This window comes from Durio zibethinus, chromosome 23 (genome assembly GCF_047325235.1).
Source record: "Durio zibethinus cultivar Kanyao isolate XHJ-2024 chromosome 23, ASM4732523v1, whole genome shotgun sequence".
NCBI classification, from domain to species: Eukaryota; Viridiplantae; Streptophyta; class Magnoliopsida; order Malvales; family Malvaceae; genus Durio; species Durio zibethinus.
In genome coordinates, this window is record NC_143184.1 from 6300000 (window position 1) to 6323698 (window position 23699).

The window sequence follows — 23699 nt, forward strand, 5'->3', positions numbered from 1 at the left end:
AAAATCACCAAAATAATGCGAAAAACTGGTTATTAGTTATTATTTCTTGTATGCGTTGATAAGACAGGATCATTACACAGACAAACTGACAAAATCTCAGCTACAAAACATTACAAAGAATCGCTAAGTAAATACGTAGCTCAAAGGGGAAAAATTCTATATGAAGAACTGTATTTGGCGCAGAGAATATGTATATATGTTCTAGTTTGAAAGAAGGATTCAAGCCTGATATGCTTGGTGGCAATATCTATAGTCGATGCACTGCTATCTACCCAACTCAAAACAGGAACTCTTGTTTTGAGACTCGGAGACTGCATTAAAGCTTTAGTTCAACTTATATACTGTTTCATCAACTTCCAGTTATGATTGATCTCTCTGCTCATTCTTCCAAGAATTTTTTGCAGCCTCCGCAGATTGATCTCTCTGCTCATCTTTTGGTTTTGAGAAGAAAGGATCCCATTCATGAGCTCCAACCTCACGCTGTCCTTCATCTAACAAGTCGTATTTCCAACTATTTTCCTCCACAAAGTTATCATATTCCGTGCGACCTTGGATAATGTTCCTCCTCAAACTAGTAACTTTGTCAATGACTGCCTGTACAGCAACATCAAAAGCATCTTGAAGAGTCTCCAACTTAGAGCGAGGATCTGCATATATCAGCCTAGGAATGAGATTTATGACCGCCTCTCTCATGATCTTCACTTGCTCCGGAGAAATTTGACTAAGCCTCTCCTCTATGCTAACATTCCTTTTACGAATATCATTCTCTGGGATGAACACTGAATATGTAGTATAATTTTTGGGAAGATGCCAAGTGTATTGTGTATATGCCGAGCCAGGATGCAAAAAGACAGGAATACAACCAGCCAACATTGAGTCAAAAGCAGATCGCCGTGTGTATGAATCTCCTTGAGGCTGCAGGCAGAACAGGGAGCTCTGAAACATCTGCATTATACTGCTTGGTGAATGACATTTGCTCTCCCCAAAATCACATTCCAACAACTTACACGCCTTTGACTTCCTACACTGATTAATAATATGCCCTCTTATTGACTTAGGATTCCCAGGACGCGGTGCACCTGCAAAAGAGAATAGCCACTTTCTCTCCAATTTTCTCATCCTATCTTGCCAGACAAACACTTCCTCATCCTTTGCAGGATGGAAGTAAGTTGGATATGGAATGCCAAAATCATTTGCATTCCAGGGGCTTGACTCAACCACAAGCATGGACATATTCCTCGCAGCAGGTAAAAACAGAAGTTTATTACCCCAATCAGATTCCTCATCGGTCAATCTCCTGAAATCCCATGTAATCCTCCCAGCCACCAGAAAATGATCCTTCCCTCCCGTTATACCCCACTCAGGCCTCTTCATCAGCCAATCAACCAAATCAAGAGAAGCAGCGTCCCTCCTCGAGATATTATATCCCCAAAGATACCTTGCAATATCAAATCCAGCATAAAACGGCACAAAAATTGCAGCTGCAATCGAAGAATCATTGGTCAAGCACTCATACTGCTTCATCCGATTATTGAATATCACATCCACCGCAAATTGATTCGTCGCATACCACCCGGTATTCTCAAACACCCCTTCCACGTTCTCAAGGGGAGGACCAAGCCCTTCATTGCTGGTAAACTTACACATATTAGTCCACAGACTCAAACTCTTACACTCCTTAAGCATATCCTCATTAAACCTGGGAGGAAGGTTATGCACATAAATATACCTTCCCCCGCATGGATCACTCTTGTTTTCCACCGTCCTCAAAGCTCTCATAAATGGGTAAGCCACCACCCTTTCACCAGCCGTGTTCCTAACAGGTTTCACAGGAGGGGGTTTCTCCTTCTCTACACGGGCATCGGTCACCCGAGCAGGGATGGACTCAACATTAACAAAAGAAGATTCTAATTTGACTGGTTCTGATACAACTGATTCCTCAACTGCAGTGCTACGTCCTAGAATTACAAAATGGAAATACAAAAGCAAAATCCAGAAAAAAGCTGATAAAAAAGCTAAGAGACAGAGCCGGGTTTGTTGATTCTTAGGGGAACCCTTCTCCATTCCTTCGAAAGGAACCAACCCTACTTGGCGGCGTCTCATCAGGGTTCAATCAAACGCCAATCAACAGATCCCAACATTAAAAAAAAAAACAACTTTCTCACTTGATTTCAAACTAGAAAATGAAAATGAGAAGATTTTAAAACCCCAAATCTCATTTCATCTGCTTAAAATGAAAGGTACAGTAAGATCTAAGCTTGTACAACAGATACACAAAAAAAAAAAAAAACTGGAACTTTAGAACTGAATAAATACAGTAAAATGCTACAAAATTTTAATACAATGACAAAGAAAAGGAAAAAAAATGAGATTTAAAGTTGAGAGTAGAGAGAGATTTATCTGCAAGAATCCCCAAGTATAAAAAATAAGAAATTGTCGTGATATGGTTACGGATCTTTTGGCTGAATTTTATCAACAAAATTAACTAGAAATATTGAGGGGAAATTTTGGATTTGGAGAAAAGGACTTACTGAGGATTTTATTTTTTGGGGGATTAGGGTGGGGATTTTCTTGGAAAATAATTTGACTGAAATTTGGAGCTGGAAAAGGGAACGAAACACGGAGAGCGCGTATAAAAACAAAAGGGCGAGAAGAGCAGAGAGGGACGGCACAAATTAGCGGTCTGCACCGAGGGGCTGTCAGTTGTCGGTGGCCAGGTGGGACCGCGAGATGACGTGTTGAAATTTCAAAGCTGTCAAATTCCGGAAATTGCGTTTGCATGGAAAGTGAAAAAACGTGAGGGGGAGGCGATGGCACCGGCTGGCATGCTTGGGGTTTTACCAGGGAAATACGAGAAAAATTCGAAAATACTACTAGAGACACGTGGAAGGAACTGAGTGGAAGAAAAGCGAAACCCGCTCATGGGCTTTAGGGTAAATTTAACTTGGTAGCAGTCCAAACAGAGACTTTTTTTTTTTGCCTTCTGGGAAAGAAAATCTAGAAATTAGCAAAGAGGGCATGCAAATTGCAAATTGGAAATTGCAAAATTTGATGTAAGAAATGGAATTTTCTCAAATTGAGTTCTTAAATTATGATTGTGCACTTTTTGTAATTAATGAAGCATTTAATTTGGTTCAAATAGGAAGTGGGTATGATAATTGATAAAGAGATAATAAGCATGTTCTTAATTGCTTTTGTTATTACAGGTTAAATTTTACCAGTAACTTTTGCTTTGCTTTTTTTATAAAGTTCAATTTCGTGCAATTATTTTATGATATTTAATAAATTTAAAATTTAAAATTAATATTTATAATTTTTTTATTTTTTCATGTTATGATTTTTTTATAAAAAATCTTGAATCTTTTACTTCAAAAATAAAGTTTTGCAAGGTAAATATAAAGGTAATTGAAAATATGATAAACACCCAAACCCATGATTTCATACCTTTTAATCAAAATATATTAAATTTTATATTAAAAAAATTAATGTCATGAATAATTTTTAAAATATAATAAAATATTACATGTAATATTTGAATTTTAAAAATTTTTAATGTGATGCATAAATTAAAATATATTAATTAAAATGATATCATCTCTGATATAATTAATTTCAAATAATGACATATAATTGGTAAATAATTTTTCAAGTACTGTATTAATTAATAGGTGTATAATTCAAATATCATATATTAAAAATTTTTTAAATTTAAATATTATATTAAATATTTTATTATAATTTCAAGATAAATTAATAGTTTAATAAATTTACCAACCACATCACCAAGAAAAATTTATTTGAAAAAGAATGGTCACAAAATGGAGTGCGCATATATATTTGATTAAGTCAGTTCAAAACCTCTCCTTTTCACATGCAAAATGCTTTAAAAATGAAATATGACAGGTAAAACTTTATTTTTATAAAACACTTTCTGTGAAAGCTGTTAAACTTTTACCTTGAAAACTTGTATTATTTATATAAAATATCATCGTATTTTCATTTCATGCCTTGATCATTGATTCAAATCATTTGACATATTCTTAATTTTACAATAATTTTCGGACAAAGGTGACAGCCAACCAGGTCGAGTAAACAAAGAAATTATAGTGAAACGTGGAAGCAAACATATTGATTTGTCTGTTACGGTGATATTAGGAGTGTAAATAATATATTAATATTTATAAATTATTTAAATTTGATTTGAATAAAATTTGAATTTAATTCGATTATTATTGAGTTAAGTTTAAATTTGAATAATTCGACTTATTGATCAAGTTGAGTTCGAATATTTTTATATTCGATTCGAATAATTCGTGAGTTTAATCAAATTTTTATATTTTAATATATTTTAATTAATAAAATATTTCGAATTCGAATTCGAGTTTAAGTATAAATAATCAAAATTTATTTTTATATGTTAATCGAATATAATCGAATGAGTTCGAGTAATTTAAATTCAATCTTAAGTCAAATTTGAATTAAAAAACTAAAATTCAATAAATTTTGAATTGAGTTTCGAGCTTCAAATTTTGAGTCAAACTTAAATTCAAATTTTATCAATTTAAATTAGATCGATTATAACCCTAATCGTTATCTAAGGCATTGGCTTTGATCAGATATAGGTGTAACATCCTTTTCACTGATGAGAACCTTTAATTGATGCAAATGCAAATAAATTTTGAATTGAGTTTCGAGCTTCAAATTTTGAGTCAAACTTAAATTCAAATTTTATCAATTTAAATTAGATCGATTATAACCCTAATCGTTATCTAAGGCATTGGCTTTGATCAGATATAGGTGTAACATCCTTTTCACTGATGAGAACCTTTAATTGATGCAAATGCAACCACAAGTTGAGAAATTGAAACAAGCAAATGTTGAAACCAGGAATTTAAGCATGTCAACCTACCTAGATCCCACACTCTTCAATCAAATTGAACAAGTCATAAATTCAAATAATTTAAAAGCAAATGACTTTAAAGATGTATTTCAAATTAGCCAGCATTCTCTTACTACTAATTGGCTACCATTTTAGTTGACATGAAACACCCTTGAAAATAAGCATTAAAATAGTTGTAAATGTCATAGAAAAAAAATCTATAAGAGACATTATCAATACCAAATGTATAGTTACTCTTTATTCTAATATTATCGACTGCAATAGAGTTTGAATACGACATCTCTAATTTAAAAGATGGTGTAACGTTGAGATTGATATAATATATATTTCTTGCCACAATAGTCAAGTTTTTCCTCTACTGAAAATTGGTTGTTTCCATGGGACCCTTTTCAAACCTCGGTAGCTGATTTGTTAAGTGCTTGAGAGGGAGATGAAGTTGGACAAATACATGTGGAAGTGTCTCTTAAGATAAAAATGCAATCCTTGTCTAGTTACATTTTGAGCACTGATGAAAGATAAATACAGGTTTTGCTTGGAAAGTTAGGATCCCATTGCAGTAAAATGGAAGGTAAGTGGGCAGCCACTCAAACTTTGTTTATCATACACCACAGATCTCTCATCGAGGAAAGTGACTCTTTTGTCTTAACATTAACAGAAACAGCTGTTTGGACACGTGTTTTGTCTTTGACAATCTGTGATGGACAGAAAATGGCCTAAGCACAGTTGTTTTGTTTGAAGAAATAAATGAGCAATGCCCATTGTGATATGTCCTTTCAAGTCATTTAATACATTAAGAACATGATAGCTTGAACCCCCCAAAAAAAGGCAAATTTGATGTAGGAGATCTATAATTTAACTAATACTGATAATAATTCCAATGAATCAGATTGCTTTGTCCCGATCAAACCATGAAAATGAAACAATCACAATCATAATTATTAAATTCTGTTGCAACTGAAGCTATATAACTCTTTCCCGTTTCTGAAATTTCCACAAGTAATCAATTAATTTTGAATATGCTAATATTGCATGATATTACTATGGCTTCAATGAAGATAGCGACAGAAATAAAATGACTTGAATTAAGAAAAACAAAAACATGCTGCCGAACTCTAATGCGGCACCGGTTGTCCTCCTGCTGATTGATCTAAGAATTGGAGATCCTAATTCGCTCAAATTAAGATTTCCGAAACAGAGTTCGACCCCAGGATTCTTCATTTTAATGTTACTCTTCAGCAAAACAGAACCGTTAGTGCCTTGAACGTAGCTATTTGTATAAACGTTGATGCAGCTACAACCTTCTGGCTCGCCTGCCAAGCCACGACGGATGAACATTGTTGCCCCAGCATTGCTTCCTTCTAAGGTAATGTGATTCAAAGAGCCTAAGCTGATTTCTGGGGTACTCTCGGTTCTCGACATTGTTGGATTGTGGTTTTTGGTAGCTTTGTTTTGAATTGTGTCAAGTATATCACAGTTGATTTTTCAATGCTTTTGCTTCCTTGCTTGCAGTATGAGTTTGTGTTTTCACTTTTCGTCACCTACAAGTAAAAAATAGATGTTGTATTAGATTAGAATAACTTCGATCAACACACCCTTTTGGACAAAAGGAAAAAGTAAAGGAATTAGCGGGTCAAGTTGCTTACCCGAAGCAGTAACTTGACGCGGATCAGACCCGTTGACCCGCATTATTATGGAACGTTAACCCGACCCACGTCCAGATCCGACCTGAGTTCCAGTGCAACCCAGATGAATATGTTTTGGGCCCTTTCTTGAATTGGATTTTACCCTATAGCTCTGGTATTTCTTAGCCCATTAATTTATTCAATTTTTTTTGTTAAACAATTAATTATATGTATTTTTATGTTTTATTTAAGTCTTAAACATGTATGTTGTTTAAAACTTTTGAAATTATTTTTAATTAAAAATAATAAAAATCTTGAATAGAAAATATGATTTAGCAAAAATTAAATAATAATTGTTTAAAAATATTATTAAAAAAAAAAAAAAAAAGGCAAAGAGAGGGATCCAACTTCTTCTAAGATCCATTTAGCTGCATCATTTCTCACTGCCATGGAATTTGAGGAAACCCCAAATTCAAAAGTACAACGAAAAGGAATTGCCAACAGAAACAAATAAAATGGTTTCTTTTAACAAGAAACAAACCCCCAAGGATGATTTTTTTTTTTAAATTATAAATGAGATGAATATTTCTCACTATTATACATTCCTGAAATAACCCAAGAATCCTTGCCCTTTATTATTCTTTCCGAGTTTCTGCCAACGAAAACATGCCCCTCCCTTCAAACCTATGATCAAATGGCAAATGTTATACACAGTGATGAAGCAAGTATCTGAATTTTACTAAATCTTGCACTCGAAAATCACATTCTTCATCTTCACAACAAAAGAAACTAGCACTATGCACTCTTTTGGTCATTCTTGTCTTAAGGAAATGAAGGCATCACATACCAGTATTGGGTTTCCAGATCGGTGGCCTTTTTAGACCAAAATATCACGAAATGAAATATCCAAATAAAATCAAGGCCAATATTCTGGATTAACTTTTTCGCTGACTGTAGAACCAAATTGTTGACCACCCTTTCTATATTGGATAAGACACTCAACCGGGAATCCCTTCAACTTATGAGGCACAATACCCAAATCCATAAAAGTTAAAGCTGCACGATCAACCATAAAATATGGGGAAAATGAGATATGACTATATCTTGTAAGGAAACTTATTGGCAATTCCATTAAAAATTAGAAGAAAGAATGATATGCTATAGCCTGAGTATTTCAACTGACCATTTTCTGAGACAACGGTATTGGTTGCAAATGCATGTATCTGATCCAGATTGAAAATGTCAGGATTTGGTAGTGGAAATGGCACTTCCTTCAATAACACCTCTCTGGGCATTGCAATTGCCTGAAACCATCAAATCATGAGGTGTCAAATTATAATTCAACAGCAAACAGTATTAAGCAACGACAATGTGATAATAGAGAACAACAAAAACCTGAATATGCAAGTAGAAGCACAATAATCAATTATGTGTAAAAGAGTGTTTGTCGTATTTAAGGCATGAAAAGCACAGCATGCATTCCATTGATATTTAAAGAAATCATCTTTTTCCGCCAGCATAACTACTGTTTACCATGCATAAAGTCAATACTAACAAATTAGACAACAGAATAAAAAGCTGCACTAGCTTAGAACAGTCAAAACATTGCTTGTACCACTAGTCCAAATACAAAGGTTAAAGATTTACCTTTGCAATGGGCAAAGGTACATTAACATAGCATGGCCATTCAAGAATCATGTCATACATAAGCTCAGCCTGCAGGGAATTTTGGGTTCAGTTACACCAAGAAGCATTGCTTCAATAAATCATCGAGAGGGAAAGAAATTACCAGTTCATGCATGGTAAAGATCTCTGGCCCACCCAACTCGTAAACTTTTCCCATGCTGGTGCCATCATCTTTCAAGGCCGCAACGATTGCAGAAGCAACATCAACAACACATACAGGCTGGATTCTGTAAAGAATATATTGTTAGCAAAAGATGCACAAAGCTTCCAGAAGAAAAGGACCCCACAAATTTCAATTAAATGGTTCAGGTTATAATCAAAATTACTTGGTAGATCCATCACCAATGAGTGGAAGAAAACTATATTTCTTTGCAAACTGCACCCACCGATTCATGATCCGATCCTTAAGATTATTCAGGAAATAGAGGTGTTTGTGTAATTTTATTACATACTTAGATTCTGCACCATTCAAGTTCTTATTAGGATTGCACCACCAATGTTATGCATCATTCTCATGATTTCCTAGAGGTAACATCAAATCTTCATATAAAGTCCAGAACTAAGTTTCCACAATGCAAAATTCAACAACTTTGACCCTTCTATAGCAATTATAGATGTATAATGTTTTCCAGATCACTTCTTTGAGGAATTTCCTAAATAGCTATCAGCTAAAAAAAGTATCACAAATTTGACATGAAGCACTAGTAAGAGTGAAAAATAACCATTTACTCCCAAGAAAGCGTACGGCAAATTAAATGAACTTGAATTTTACTTTTGTTTGGGATGATAGGGAAACTTCAAGTAAACCATTGCTTAAGAATTCAACAATATAGAACCAGTTTGTGAAACAAGCAAAGATGTTGCAATCCTTGATGGCACAATAACAAGTCTTCTTTAATTCTACCAGAGGAAGATGTATGCATCAAAGACATCATCTCTACATTCTTATAATCTAAAGGAAGAGGAGTCAAGTTGTCAACTCCATCGTATCTTCACCTCTATTCTGAGATTCAAACATAAATTTTATCTCAAGTTCTCAAATGTAGAAATGACAATATTACAATTCTATATAGCTAAATTGCAATATTGTCATTCAAATACCCAGCATATGGATCCACCGAAAAACAACCACAGTCAATCCTAAAAAGCAGCAAACAAGCATTTAGCACAACACGTTAAGTAGAAGCACTTCAACATTGAATAACTTAAGGAGTGAAGCCCAGGAAAAAATGAAAGCAACAGCAGCATGTTGGAAACAACAGAAGAGACTTAATAAAACTGTCAAAATTAATTCCCCCATTCATAAAAAAAAAACAGGACTTTTGTGTGTGTAAGATCCTAGGAATGGCTATCAATGCATTTAAAGCTAAATAAAAGAAACTGTTTCTATCTCCTTCCAACCTAATTTTGTTTGTATGCAACTCCACCCAAAATAAGAAAATAAACCAAAAAACAGGAAAAGAAAATGCTCATTTATGCTCAATGTAAAGTGTATGCTCTATTAGATGACACTGTTTCACAATTATTAATACAAAGGTTCACTCTACTTATGCTATAATAAATTCACTACATCCAGTATTAGCATCTCAAGTTATAACTAAAACGAAGCTACCTCAGGGAGTTCTTTCAAAACAGCTTCTTCTCCAGCAGCCTTAGCTCTCCTAAATTTTGATGGAGATGACAGAGACGACCCTAAGCAAGAAACTTGAATAAATCTCATGATACCATCATGTTCTTTGGCAATTTGAAATCAAGAAGGAAAAACTAATACAGGAAGTACTAAAAACTCCAGAAAATTACGCTTAGTTAAATGTAGAACATGGTTGATAGCAGAAGATGATATGACACACAAAGTCACAAACTATGCACTGTTCCATATGCTGAAAACTTGATAAAGAAGCATCACCATAATTTTGTCGTAAATATCAGCAAGCATGGCAGAAAAAAGATATGCTGTCAATTAACTTGTTATTTACATTCGAATCAAAGATAATGCATATGATAGATGCTCAAATAGAGTGCATATCCTGATTCTCTTTTCTTCAAAGGGAACCAAAGGTTTTACAGAATACCTTTCCTTCTACTTCAAATTCCCCATGCCCCCCACACCTTCATCCAAAAGAGGACTGAATATAACATTTAGCCCATACACAAGAATTGGTCCAAATGATGCTAATACCATTTTCAGGGATTAAGGGTGACAATTTCAATGTCAACATACCACTGCCAGTTGTTCTGCCATGAAATGGTTCACTTCCTCAAAGCTATAGTTTCTTGTCTCAAACTCTCTTCCTGCGAATATAAGCACTACTGATCAAACAAATCCAAGATTTAAATATCTGTCACAGGAAAACTAAAAAGAGAAACCTAGTATACCGATAAGATTGATAACAACATTAGCCTTTGCCATCACAGCCTTGATCGAATTTTCATCCCTTGGATTGTATTTCATTGGAACTATCTGAGTACGAGAACTATGAAATTAAAACCACAATCAAAACACAATATGCATTATGCAATTGAATATGAATTTCAATAATAATAAAAAAAATTCATCTGGTATTCTACCTGTCCCAAGTCTCCCATCAACTTGAGATGACGAGGGTTATCCTCGGAACCTCGGAAAGGAACTAACACCTGAGATCCCATTTTAGCTAAAATAAAAAGAAAAACATCAGTAAGGATACACACACATAACAAATAAACCCTCATGTGGGATTAAAATAAACTCAAACAAAACAAGATCTCACTCATGCACTTTACAGAAGGCCAAACATGAAACATTTGAGCACAAAAAGAAACAACATAAAAAATATATATTATAATAACTAAAAAAAAATTTAAATTTAAATTACCTAGCTGTTGCACAAGATAACGACCAAGGAATCCAGTAGCTCCAAAAACTGTAGCTATAATGCCGCTGCAAGAAAATGCAAAATTTTCCCTAACTTATAAGTTCAATCATATAACTACTATTTAAAAAGAAAAAAGAAAAAAAACATATTTAGCTAAAAAGTGTAAATTCCAAGAAATGACCTAACGGAGGATCGACCGCCGGTGCCCTTGCGAACGAGGTGGCCCAAGTCCTTGTGGGCGGCCAGCGTAGATCCGTAACGCGGATGATCAACTCCATAATCTGAAAATTTTGATAACAACATGCTTCAAATTTTGATAAAACCCATTAATTTGATGCAAATGCGAAGCAACGTTAAAATAGAAGAAGAAGAAAAAGATCAATTGAGAAATTAAAAGGAGGGAATGGAATGTTACAGTGATCAGACAAAGGTAAAATAGACTTGATAGAAGAGATTGAAGCCGTTGGCCTCAAAGATTGCTGCCCTAAACGTTTCGCAATCGCCTGAATCTTTTTTCAGCTTAGCTTCTGACAGGGAGAGAAGGAAAGTGGTTTTGTTTGAAGTAAGGATGAAGATTTGGATTTGGGGTCAAATTTTAGGTCATATTGGATTTGGGCTTTGGGTTCAGTGTTTTCGGCCAACTGCAAACGCTATTTTAGGCTTTAACGTTTTTTTTTTTTTTTTTTTGCAGTTTGGGCCATCGAATTCAGGATTTTCAAGATGAAACCGTAAACTATGGATTGGAATGTCGTCCCTGAGAATTCGGTAATTATAACTATTGATGTTAATTTTGTTTTAGTATTGGTCGTATCGACTCAGTATATTTTAGTTTTATTAAAATCTGATATATATAAAAATATTATTTGAATCAATTTTGACATAGATTGTTTTTGTTAATTTCGATAAATTTTAGTAGATTAATTTATTTCAATCTATAAATAAATATGAAACATTTTTGTAATTTTTAATTTGTTTTTTATTATTTAATTATTTTTAATCTAATAAAAATAAAATAATCTTTAGAAGTAGATTTTTTCTATTTTTTTTAATCTAACTTGTTTTCTTTTATATTTTATTTTTTAAAATCAAAATTCATAAGTATTTCAATTTCTTTCAAGGAAGCAATTATACTCTTTTTTTTTTTTAATTTAACAATCATAAAACTAAAATTAATTTTTTTTCATTTCTTTGTTTTTATCTTAATGTTTGCATGAAAAGATATTTATTTAAATATCACATTATTAAATTAAATGTTTAAAAATATCATAAAAATTTTATGACATCATTTTTTATACTTTTAAATTTATTTATTTGATACTTGAAAATATTGCATATTGATTTTGTAAACTACTAATAGAATTATAATGTATAAGTTTATGTATATTTATAAATATATTTATATTAAATCAAAAAATTGAAATAATATGCCAAACAATTTATATCGATATATACCATATTTAAAAAAAAAAAAAATCAAAATGTTATCCATTGACAAACTTGATTTCAACAGACTTTATGAAAGAGCAACAGCCTACAAAATTATGGTTCGAAGAAAATTTTACTTCACCCTTGCAATTTTTCTTGGCTTTGGTATTCATGAAATAACAAGATAAAAATTTGCCAAAACACCATATGAAAGATGGAGAAGGGTGAACTTTGAATGTGGGAATACATTTACTCTTTCAATACGATGTGTTATTGAGTCAAATTGTACATTATGGAATCTCCAAGTTGCTGGCATCAACAAGTCTATGGTTGCAAGAAAACTTTTAACAGTATATTCTGTTAAAGCTGCTCAAATGGATATAGATGATAATAATTTGTCTGCTGCAGCAGTATATCCGATATTACTCAAAGTTGAGAAAGAAAGAGCAGGAAAGAGATAAGTTTGAAGCAAAATTCATGGCATCAAAGCCTATAACTGAAGTGGCCTCTAGAGAGATGAAATAATATTTATATTGTTCAGTCTACAACTGAATTTTTGCAAGTGCATCTGACTACTTCAACTTTACAAAATGCAACTCTACAAAATGTCCTAACTACAATCCAACATTTTTCTAAGCACTATTGTTGCACATCATTGAACAAATATAAGCCACCCATTTTTTTATTCCGTATCCGAACCCTACCTATCTGAATTATTTTCTGTTATAAGGTATGCCGGGTTGCTAACCGTGCATGAATTCCCCAAATCCACTAAAGGGGATGAATTAACTTGAAATTACCTTTAAGTTTAATGGCTTGAGGTTTTGGTTTAATGGCTTGATGAGCACGTGTCCTGGCCATTTGTCATTGAGTTTGCCGAGTGCTGCAATAAAAGAAGCAGCAGCTGCTGGTTCACTCTTGGATAGTCCCTCAGCTACCGATGCCTCTGAGTGGAAGAATTTTGGGCATGCAATCTGTTTCAAAAATCTGGTATGCCACTTGATCTTGACGAATACTCTGTTACCAATTTTAAAAACATGGATGATTTATCCTCTAGGAGACATCCCGGAGTATCAAACTCTGCAACTCGACCTGCAAATAAATTTCCAATTCATTGGGAAAAGGGTCAAGACTTTCAATAACTTAACACCAATGAATAATACTGAAACATCTCAAGCTTAAGATGAAATATTAAGATATTGTTTTACATACCATCACATAATACCAAAACATGATCACTGTCAATTACAGTTGGAATACGATGTGCAATAGTGCAAACTGTACAGTTCTTGAACTCTGTTCGGATGATCTTCTGTATGAGATTGTCAGTAGCAGAATCAACAGATGCTGTTGCTTCATCTAGCACAAGTATTCTTGCCTGTTTAAGCAAAGCTCGGCCTAGGGAAACAAGTTGCCGCTGCCCCACACTCCAGTTATCTCCATTTTCTAAAACTGCACGTTTTACGTCAAAGGAAAAAAAAAATCTGTAAACCAAATGTAACTTTAAGGGCCTTTTGCCTCTTCTTTCTGAATGCATTTTTTCTTTTCTTTTTCAGTTCATAAATTAATGATGTCCAAAGGGATGGTATAAACCTGGTGTATCAAGCTTTTGGTCTTTCTCACGAACAATATCTCCAAGCTGAGACTTATCAAGTGCCTATGACAAATGAAAATTTAGTACTTAATTGGGCGCACATCATATCATATTTCAAGATCAACGGTCATATATTGGCATTGTAAATTGTGTTTAATTGGGAACAAAATTATACAACAAGATTGAAAAAGAATGTAAATCGAGTAACGAAGTGGTGTTTGTTTAATACGGACTGTCATATGTTGGGGAAGGGCTGCAAATGAAATATTAGCAAATGAGTGACAGCTAAATTAATATAGTTTATCCGTAACAATGTTCCTACGAACTAACAATCTCAGAGAAAGGAACTTTGAAATCTTCAGTGAAAGAACTACAAGCTTGGGAATTATTTAAAATTTATAGTACTTTTAATTACTTTAGATGCAAGGAACATCAAGAATTTGTTTATACTTTATAACCTTTTCCCTGTGGACTAAATACTGGAACTTCTTTGAAATTCATAAACTTAACATAACTCTCAGCTTAAGTATACTTGTTACGTGAAGGGGAGAGAGAAAGAGCTAGGTATGCAAAAGAAACTTATACCTCCCAAATTTCATGATCTGAATGCTCTTCAAGAGGATCAAGATTGCCTCTAATTGTTCCTTCAAATAATATGGGATCCTGGGGTATGATACCAAGACGGCTACGAAGGTCATGGAGCCCAATTGTTGAAATGTCAATGTTGTCTATAATGATTCTCCCGCCAGCTGGTTCAATCAATCTAAATAATGCTTGGATCAAAGTAGATTTACCACTTCCAGTACGCCCAACAATTCCAATCTTCTTGCCACCAGGAAATGCACAGGTTACCCCATGAAGCACCACAGGAAGATTTTCCCCATAACGAACCTTCAAAAAAGGGAATAAAATGAAAAGGAAAATTCAGCATGCAGGACCTGTAGTATTCAGAGAACATTTTAATTTTTTCTCCAAAATCGTTAAAAAATAAAACTATGTATCATCTATTGATCACAAACAGCCTTCTACAAAATGTTTCTTTCACTCTTCATTTTCGTGGTATGAGAAAAATAAAAAAAATCATAAGTAGAATCCAAATTTCCCAATTAAGTGGACTTCATCAAGCAAGTGGAGAAGAGAGAAGAAATGATATTCGGTTTTTAGCCAGAGGAATTATTAAGATGCTGCTAGATTCTCCATTCTCATGCCATAAAGCACTTATGCCCTGCAAACCTTCCTCATGAAGTTGCTATTAATAGGTAAGATCTAATGTAGAAAAAGAATGGCATATATGAGCATCCTATATAGCAAGGAAAAAGAAGGTACTGCATGGTGTGGTGGAAAACAACTGGATACCTTTAAATCAACCAATTCAATTGTTCCATTTTCGGGCCATGAGGACGGAGGGCGGGAGTTTTCAATAACAGGAGGAGCTTCACTTGGAATGTGGCTGTATTGATAAATCCTCTCTATTGAAATAATTTTATTCTCGAGCTTGCAAAAGCTAAGTATCCACCGTGACAGCCGTGCGTTTAAGTTAAGGCCATATGTCACAGCAAGGCCTGCCATACCTGTTTAGAAGAAGCAAGAATTATTAGCATGAGCATATTATCGCAACTAACAACTCTAATTTTTCAATTTTATCTTATATCTAACATAGTCTTATACTAATGAAACTCTGTCCAACGGATCACAGTAAAATCTTCTTACACATCCAAAAGCATCAACCCAATAAAACCTTAATCCATACCAATCAAGATCAGTCACATCAACACAATAGATACCATTTAGAGGAAAAAAGAAAAAGGAATGTATAATGTAACTAAAAGTACCCAAGAATTCTAAGGGTTCTCATAAAAGGCATGCTGCAAAGCAATCTCTTTTAAAGGATCACTTCACAATACCACTATCCCTCAACCCTTATAAAGATGAAAAAAGAACCAAGGGCAGGACCAGGATTTTAGGATCGGTCTGCAGAACAAGATCTTAACAAGGTGAAATAAAAAATTTTCAAAGCTATAACACACCAACCACACTTGCCTTTGCAAGTGAGGAATCAGACGTAAAATTTTGCAGTATACATCACTCCTGATCACTCGAAATTTCTTACAAAAAAAGCATATAAATTAAATAACAATGCAAAAGATTTACTTACTTGGATCAATACTTCCATGTGGAAAACTCACGAGCAAAATCATGCAAAAAGCAAATACAAAGGTTGAAAGTAACTCCATCCGCAGGCAGAGCCATTCAATGGCAGCAAGACTGCAAAAGAATGGGCGAGCAAAACAATCAAGAAGAAAAAGGTTTCTCTTCATGAACCTTTTTTCTTGCCCAAAACCTCTTATCGTGGCTGCTCCAGCAATTGATTCACCAAAAAGATTAATAATTGGAGATTTCTGGATGCTAACAATGCGGACCAGTTCCCTCGATGAAGCCATGTAGTATTTCTGCAACCAGCAAGAAGAGAGCAATTCATTCGAAGAAACATGTTTCCCAAGAAACTAAGCTACATTGACTCTGAAATCACACAATGTATATTAAATTAATCAACACCGGTTAAAAGGGCTTCAGGTAGATTAATGAAAATAATGTGGTTCTATGGAGTGGCAACTTCAACTCCAAATACAAGAATCTAAAAGTAAATAAAATATGATAAAGAAATCTTGTTAAACAATGTTAAAGTTGCAAGCGAAATCCAAGAACATAAGTTGTAATATAAGGTGACATCCTTTTAACCTTGCCATCAAGGTTTTTGACCATGTCAACAGATGTGTAAAATTAATCCAATAAAGAATAGTATGAAGGATGTTTTGGGGACAACATTTACCAATTCTCATTCTAGCATTGAGAGAATGTAGTTGGAAGTGCTACATGGACATACTTTATAAGTCAAAACCAGATTTTAAAGCAATTTCAAGAAATAATCAATCACCCATAGATCTATCAATTGAACTGATGAAATACTCAAATTGATCCTTATTCTTAGGATATGTGTGTTTAAGAATAGAAGCAGATGGATTTAATATGTCATTCCTGCCTGACCACCATTCAAACGGATAATAGAGAATGCAAAATAAAGCCATGCCAATTCACCACTTAGAAGAAAGAAAAACACATAAACAATAGCTAATAGAAAGTGATTCAAACAACCTTACCACAAAGATAATAGAGGACACAGTCACACACATCAAGCAATCATATCCCTTTTTATAACATTTATATAAGCCATTTTAATGCTTCAAAATCATCTCATTACCTTAATGCCTAGATGAAGACTATGTTTGAATAAGCATTAAGCCAGTGATGAGCCTCTTAGTTTGTTCTCAGCAAGAAAGAGAAAGAATAAACTTAAAGAAATAAAATAATACTAAAGTGCATCCATTTCTCTCAGCCTATGAGAGTCAATGGAACCCAACAACAGAAATTTGAGGCAAAATAGAAGTAACTACCTGCATCCACAAGCAAGCAACAGTCATTGGGACCACAAGAAGCACAACTTGCCAAGTAACCTTTGTCATCACACCAACAATGCCAAGAAGCTGTATTGTTGTTGAAGCAAACCCACCAAGTCTAAAAGGAATATCAAGATCCACAACACTTTGATCAATAGAGACCTGTGAGTTTATAAATGACTGTTATTATATAATCTGAATAAAAGAAAGTGGAGTTCTAACAAAGATAAAGAGAAGATTTAGCAACTTTAAGTATGTATTGTCAGATGAAAATATATATTAAAAGAAAAACTTACACGATTCAAGATCCGCCCAGCTGGAGTTGAATCAAAAAAGGACATTGGGGCTTGAAACACACTTCTAAGCATATTGAGAAACAATTTTTGCGCAGCTGCTAGACCAAATGTGGCTACCAGAACAGCCCTGACAAATATAAACCAAGAGCTCCCAAAAGCAAGGGCCATATAAACAACAAGGAGGACCATAGGACTGACTTTAGCTTGGTCTCCTTCAGTCTGGGGGTTTGCCCAGGCCATCCACCAATTACTAGCTATTTGAAGGAACTGAAATAATGTTTGTGCAAGAACAATGAGCGGTATCAAAATGCCTTTATATGCTGCTGCCATATATGACAAGTACACCTTCATGCTGACTCTTCCTTTTATCCTTTCCTCTTCTTGAACAAGCTGCTTTTTCCGCCGCTTTGCTTTCTTTTTCTCTTTAATTGCTTTCTGGTCTGAAGCTGATGCACCATCCTGCACTTCCTTCACCAAACTGTCAATATTATTTCCAGCCGAATCACATTTTTTATTTAGTATGGTTGGCCCAGGTAGAAGTGAATTTTCATCTGAATCTTCTGATGAGTGACTTGGAAAATCCATTGCTTCAATTGCTTCATGGTGAGCTGAGACCAGAGTTTTGAAATCAGTGCCTGCTTGTAAAAGTTCATCATATTTCCCTGCCTGAATGATGCGGCCTTCCCTAAGAACCTGCAGATATGATTGATGACATTTGAGAATAAAATATTCAGAAAACCTTATTAAAAACCAGTCTAATCATACCACCACCTTTAGCAAAAAAAAGGAAGAAGAAAAATGTATTACAAATCTATACTGGACCTCAGAAAATAATGACACCAGGCACCAATATTGCATAATTACTCCCAAGAAAATTCATTACTATGTGAACAACAGTTGAATGAAAAACAAAGAGCTTTCTGTCCAAACAATACTTCATCTCCTCCAGCTTTACATTTGATCTCCCTGTAAAGGCATAATTAGCCTCACATGCTAGTTTTTAGCCCATGGTTCCATTTTTTACTGTTCAGATGCCAAAAAAAACACGCATACTTTGGTATATATCTAGTCCATGGTCATCCAGTAAGTTGTGCCATTTTGTCTAACATTCCAATATTATTGACTTTTCCATAGTATTGTTGACAGTGTACTGTTATCTCCTATGGTGTCTCCTGTAGCATCCCTAAAATCAAGGATAGAAAATTAGGGATAGACAATCCCTCAATTATAGGGATCAGTTTTAGGAAGATTTAGTTTTTTAGTTTATCCTCTAGTAAACTATATATAGACCTAAGGGGCTTTTGTAATTCTAAAGGAAAGTATTTTAATAGGCTCTCGATTTCCACAGAAACTAATATATAAAACATAACTAGTGTATTGTGTACACTTTCTCAATTACTTGGATGATTGAATGTAAAAGTTTTATCGTTTAAGACAAGGCTTAACAGTCATTGAACCATCCGATTTGAATAGTTCAAGATAATTTAGGCATAAAAGCTAGTTCCTTACAATAAAAATTGACACCTCACTAATTCCACTATCTAAAATGTTGTGCTAAAAATTTGTCTACAGACATAGTAAAAACTAAAGCACACTATGTATCATTCCACGCTATGCATTCATCCCATCAGAAAGAGTGCACTTAAGCATGCATCATTGCATGCTGGACTGCTAGAAGAAATAAATTTGAAACTATTCCATACCAGTATTAAATCAGCAGTAGGTAGAAATTCAACTTGATGGGTTACAAAAACAACAGTCTTACTTGCCAATGCTGTCATTATATATTCCTGCAGTTCCAAAATGAATTATTCAGCCAAATTCTATTGATATGAACAGCAAGAAGCAATAATTTGACAGAGTCAAACCTTGAACAGTTCTGAGCTAGTGTGTGCATCAACAGCACTGAAGGGGTCATCAAGTAAATAAATATCAGCATCTTGATAAAGTGCCCTTGCAAGCTGCACACGTTGTTTCTGTCCACCACTCAGATTTATACCCCTATCTCCAATTATGGTCTGATCTGCATGTGAAAAGAGCTCAAAGTCCTTCTTCAGGGAACAAGCATGGATAACATTCTCGTATTTTGCTTTATCCATTGGACTACCAAAAAGAATGTTCTCTTCAATATTTCGAGACTGTATCCAAGCCGACTGAGAGACATAGGCAGCAGAACCGCACACTCGAACCTGTTCAAACATCGAAGTAAAAGAATAAAAATCCAAATGCCTTTCCATTAATGAGGGAAAAAAACTAACAAAGAATAAAATTTGAGGTAGAAAATAGTTTAAAAGTTATATGAATCAGACTTACTTCACCAGAGATTTTAGGAATCTCCCCAAGGATGCAAGAGAGAAAGCTTGATTTCCCAGAGCCAACCATGCCACAAACTGCCACACGCATCCCTCTTTCTATTTTCACTTGTATTCCAGATAAGGTGGGCTTTGAAGAAGAAGGGTCCCAGCAAAACTCACCATCCTTAATCTCTATAGCCACCTTTGATGTGCCTCGGGGCAGAACAATGATTGCATCTTCCTGCAGTTCTTCTTCCTGCAGGAATCCAGAAATTCGATCAAGAGAAACCTTTGTCTGTGCCATCATAGACACCAGGTCTGGAAAATTCCTGAGTGGTTCTTGAAGGATTCTGAAAGTGGCCAATGCAGAAAGAACACTGCCTGCTGTGAGCTGACCTCCCAACATTATAGACGTCGCAAATGTAACAGCTGCAACAAATATGGGGGAGCTCCAGAAAATGAATGTAATAAAGGCCTGAGAATAGAGGGCTTTCCGTAGCCACTTGAACTCTACACCTCGCATAGCCTCCAATTTCATTCGGTATCTACCCTCCCAAGCTTGTAACTTTAGAATCCTCATGTTCCTCAACCACTCAGAAGTCTTCCTCATTCTTTCATCCTTGGCAGCCATTAACTTGTCTTGATAACCTTCTTGTACCTTTGCCAAAGGAACAGTAACAATGATGGATATAATTGTAGCAACCAATGTGGCAATGGAAGCAATTCCAACATTTTTATATAATATTGCAAGAGCAAGAATTATTTGCAAAGGAAGCATCCAAATGTCATGTAGATACCAAGAATAGTCTCCCACTCTTTGAACATCGACTGCCATGTAATTAACAATTTCTCCACTAGTGTGACTTTGTTTAGCTAAGCTTGAGAGTTTCAGCCCCTTCCGATACACCATTGCAGTTAGAGCTGATCTCACATTCATACCCAAAATATCAACCCCAAGATACCACTGTCGGGTTGTCAATGTCTCTACAAGCTTGGATGCAAAAAAGATTCCAGCGAGAACATAACCTTCATGAGGGAAACTCTCCTGCCCTCCCAAATAATCAACAAAGTAACTAATCATGTACGGGCCCACATAGGAAACAAGAGTATTCAACAAAGCAAATACAGCATTAAAAGCTGCTTCCTTCCAGAATGACTTCAAAATTGCCCAAGCCAAAGAAGGTTGCTTTGATAGGTTTTCAGCCTTCAATTTTTCCCAATATGAATTCAAAACCTTATAATTAGTCTTGGCTCGATCTTTTGGTGCAAGAAGGGGAATGTCCTTAAGCTCAAGTGGTCTCTTTGCACCAATCGAAAGAAGCGGATTTAGCCAAGAAAGAGTGGCTAAACTAATGAGCCCAGCATCACTATAAGGAGTAACGTTAAGACACCCATCCTCTTCTTCAAGAAGCAATGGCTCCTGAAGGTCAGAGTTTCTACACACTTCTATACCGGTCACACCTCTAATTGCAACAAATAAGAGAAATGCAAGAGCTGGGGTTACAGCAAAATTGGCCGCAATATGAGAAGACAAGTGATTTGAACCATCTACTAAGAAAGATTTCCCATCAACATACAAGGTAGACAAGCAAATCACAAAAGAAATAAACCACCATACCCTCAACAACAACGGGAATTTCTTAGACACCTTAAATTTACAATGGAGAGTTGAAAAACTCAATACAAACCAAGCTAAACCTTGAGCAGCAGGCAAGGCAAGAACAGAAAAATCCACAACCTTCCCATCAAAAGCCTCTCTTATCAAACCAAATCCATCAAATCCTAGCACCAAAACTTGCACAAGCAGCACATAGAAACAACCAAATACAGAAAATGTAAAGCCAGTACCGACTATAACATCCTGAACTTCTCCATCAGTGCTAATACTTCTCCTAATTGGGCTTGAACTCACAACAGAATTATCCTTAAAATATCGAATTCGACCAACACAGACAAATATTTGCCTTGCAGATATTATGAAAAGAAACACCAGGAAAAGTATCAAATTGATGCAAATGGAGGATAGTTCCAAAATGGGCAAACCTTGAATTGCTCTAGGGGACAAATGTGGTTGTTGTCCAGCAGATGAAGAAGAAGAAGCTGTAATGCTATTGAGCAAAAGAGTGAAGCCCATTATTGAAAAAAAGTGAGTTTTTTGTGAAGGAGAGACCTTAGAAACAAGCTGAGTTGGTGGCTTTGTTGATGAAGTTGATGAATTAAGTAAGAAGAGAGATCAAATCGTGTGAAGAAAGGCATCTCACCATCTGAAGCAATGAAAGAGGCAAACAACAACAAAATGAAAGGGTTATTTGGAGATAGAATCTGCAGACACATTGCACATGAAAACAAATACATTTTTATCAACACCGAAAAAGAAGACAGAAAAAAGAAAAACGACTCTCTCTTTCTTATCTCCCTGTATGTCATTTAGAGAGAACAGATTGAGACAAAAAATCAAAAGAAAATTTGAATGGAACCCATATCAGGAACAAAAATACAAAACAGAAAATTTAATAAAACTGACCTGGGTTTTTGTCCTCTGATCGATGGTGGCTGGCTCTCTTCTCTTTTTTTTTACAAAAACAAACCTTTTTTCTGATATATATCGAGGGAGCACCACTCTACACCGGCATTCCAAAATCCTAACGAATGATCTTTGGATTAGATGCTGAGTAGGCCTAAGCCTACAAGCCTAGTAACATGTAGAATCTAGAGAAAGGAAAGAATAAAATAAGTAAATAAATAAATAAAAAGCTATGAAATTTGTATATATATATATGTATATGAAGAGAAAGAGAGAGAAACGGAAGAGGGAATACTGCAGTGTCTCTCTGTTTCTCTTCTCTTTCCTCTCTTTCTCTCTTTCTGTTGCACAGAAATGTAAAAAAAAAAAGTTTTTTAGCACTTGCCGTTTGGGAGTCTGGGTTTTGGTTGGGATCTCTGTCCAAGAGGAGGGATGTTGGAGTCGATTGTTCAGGGCCTCCAAATTCTAGTTTGTTGTTTATATAAGAAAAAAAGCATTCACATTTTCATGCATGTCAGATTTAAGCAGGAGAAAGAGAAATAATTAAGAGAAGAAAGAAAAGAATAGTACATAGTATAATCATAAGAATATTATTTACATGTTGGAGAGGGAGAGGGGTTTAAATTTTTAATATGCTGATGAGATCATGGTAGGGATCCCCTAGAATGTCTTTATAAAGAAACGTTATATCATATATATTTTTTTAATAGTGAATTTGCATTTATTTTAATGTTTTGAGAAAGAGATGACAGAAAGGGTCCACTTTACAGTGTCTTGAGATGGTGTTGTGTTGGAGGTGGATAGTATTAAGAATGAGAATATGAGTGTGATGCCATGAATGGATTGATGGATTCATGAGCTTTGATTCAAATCAAATGCCCTTTGGGGATAGTTTTTCTTTCTTTTTTATGGGATAATAAATTTAGATATACTACACAAATTAATGTAAAGGAAAACCCATGATCAAACTCTTGATTTTCATGGAAAAAACTCAGCAATTCATGTAAAAAAAAAAAAAAGGCCAGTAATGGGACCAAACTGTAAAGTC

General features: G+C 34.8%; 3 protein-coding genes and 1 pseudogene across 9 annotated transcripts; all 4 read right to left on the bottom strand.

Annotated features, from left to right (window-relative positions):
- Positions 1 to 13: 13 nt before the first annotated feature.
- LOC111314351 (xyloglucan galactosyltransferase MUR3 pseudogene) lies at positions 14 to 2793 on the bottom strand (annotated as a pseudogene). Its single transcript, XR_016332447.1, has one exon. The product of XR_016332447.1 is annotated as a xyloglucan galactosyltransferase MUR3 pseudogene (transcript).
- Positions 2794 to 5811: 3018 nt separating this feature from the next.
- On the bottom strand, positions 5812 to 9900 carry LOC111314352 (NADH dehydrogenase [ubiquinone] 1 alpha subcomplex subunit 9, mitochondrial-like). Of its 4 annotated transcripts, XM_089752603.1 has the most exons (8): positions 9821 to 9890; positions 8535 to 8667; positions 8312 to 8435; positions 8170 to 8238; positions 7706 to 7826; positions 7370 to 7578; positions 6544 to 7206; positions 5812 to 6438 (listed from the first exon to the last, which is right to left on the bottom strand). In XM_089752603.1, the coding sequence occupies exons 2-6, from the start codon at positions 8600 to 8602 to the stop codon at positions 7439 to 7441; spliced, it is 522 nt and encodes a 173-aa protein (XP_089608729.1). In that variant the 5' UTR covers positions 8603 to 8667; positions 9821 to 9890; the 3' UTR covers positions 5812 to 6438; positions 6544 to 7206; positions 7370 to 7438. The 4 variants fall into 4 exon arrangements, with proteins under 4 accessions (XP_089608729.1, XP_089608732.1, XP_089608730.1 ...); XM_089752606.1 differs by lacking the exon at positions 8535 to 8667 and having other exon boundaries at positions 9821 to 9900; XM_089752604.1 differs by having other exon boundaries at positions 6544 to 7578; positions 9821 to 9839.
- Positions 9901 to 9918: 18 nt separating this feature from the next.
- Positions 9919 to 11744, bottom strand: LOC149512153 (NADH dehydrogenase [ubiquinone] 1 alpha subcomplex subunit 9, mitochondrial-like). Of its 2 annotated transcripts, none has more exons than XM_089752608.1 (7): positions 11479 to 11744; positions 11245 to 11367; positions 11064 to 11128; positions 10777 to 10862; positions 10604 to 10669; positions 10430 to 10500; positions 9919 to 10317 (listed from the first exon to the last, which is right to left on the bottom strand). In XM_089752608.1, the coding sequence occupies exons 2-6, from the start codon at positions 11364 to 11366 to the stop codon at positions 10459 to 10461; spliced, it is 381 nt and encodes a 126-aa protein (XP_089608734.1). In that variant the 5' UTR covers position 11367; positions 11479 to 11744; the 3' UTR covers positions 9919 to 10317; positions 10430 to 10458. The 2 variants fall into 2 exon arrangements, with proteins under 2 accessions (XP_089608734.1, XP_089608733.1); XM_089752607.1 differs by having other exon boundaries at positions 10585 to 10669; positions 11479 to 11738.
- Positions 11745 to 12981: 1237 nt separating this feature from the next.
- Positions 12982 to 23102, bottom strand: LOC111314354 (ABC transporter C family member 5-like). 2 transcript variants are annotated; one of them, XM_089752150.1, is made up of 13 exons: positions 23037 to 23102; positions 22652 to 22836; positions 20147 to 22391; positions 19702 to 20022; positions 19537 to 19623; positions 17834 to 18526; positions 17535 to 17699; positions 16238 to 16532; positions 15439 to 15653; positions 14668 to 14973; positions 14082 to 14145; positions 13701 to 13934; positions 12982 to 13580 (listed from the first exon to the last, which is right to left on the bottom strand). In XM_089752150.1, exons 3-13 carry the CDS (start codon positions 22259 to 22261, stop codon positions 13468 to 13470), a joined length of 4608 nt encoding a protein of 1535 aa, XP_089608276.1. In that variant the 5' UTR covers positions 22262 to 22391; positions 22652 to 22836; positions 23037 to 23102; the 3' UTR covers positions 12982 to 13467. The 2 variants fall into 2 exon arrangements, with proteins under 2 accessions (XP_089608276.1, XP_022771350.2); XM_022915615.2 differs by having other exon boundaries at positions 13701 to 13940.
- Positions 23103 to 23699: the final 597 nt, after the last annotated feature.

Bases quoted from the DNA above. Each gene is read 5' to 3' on its own strand.
- LOC111314354 (XM_022915615.2), bottom strand. From the start codon at position 22,261: ATGGGCTTCACTCTTTTGCTCAATAGCATTACAGCTTCTTCTTCTTCA. The intron at 17,700-17,833 runs GTAAGTTTTTCT...ATAAACTCACAG, and splicing joins CTGGGCGGATCTTGAATCGT to GTCTCTATTGATCAAAGTGT. The intron at 13,941-14,081 runs GTTTATACCATC...TAAAACGTGCAG, and splicing joins CCAAAAGCTTGATACACCAG to TTTTAGAAAATGGAGATAAC.
- LOC111314352 (XM_089752603.1), bottom strand. From the start codon at position 8,602: ATGAATCGGTGGGTGCAGTTTGCAAAGAAATATAGTTTTCTTCCACTC. The intron at 8,436-8,534 runs GTAATTTTGATT...TATTCTTTACAG, and splicing joins ATTGGTGATGGATCTACCAA to AATCCAGCCTGTATGTGTTG. The intron at 8,239-8,311 runs GTAATTTCTTTC...AATTCCCTGCAG, and splicing joins TCTTTACCATGCATGAACTG to GCTGAGCTTATGTATGACAT.
- LOC149512153 (XM_089752607.1), bottom strand. From the start codon at position 11,366: ATGTTGTTATCAAAATTTTCAGATTATGGAGTTGATCATCCGCGTTAC. The intron at 10,863-11,063 runs GTAATTTAAATT...TTTTTATTTTAG, and splicing joins TTATCTTGTGCAACAGCTAG to CTAAAATGGGATCTCAGGTG. The intron at 10,318-10,429 runs GTATGTTGACAT...TTTTGGATGAAG, and splicing joins TGGCAGAACAACTGGCAGTG to GTGTGGGGGGCATGGGGAAT.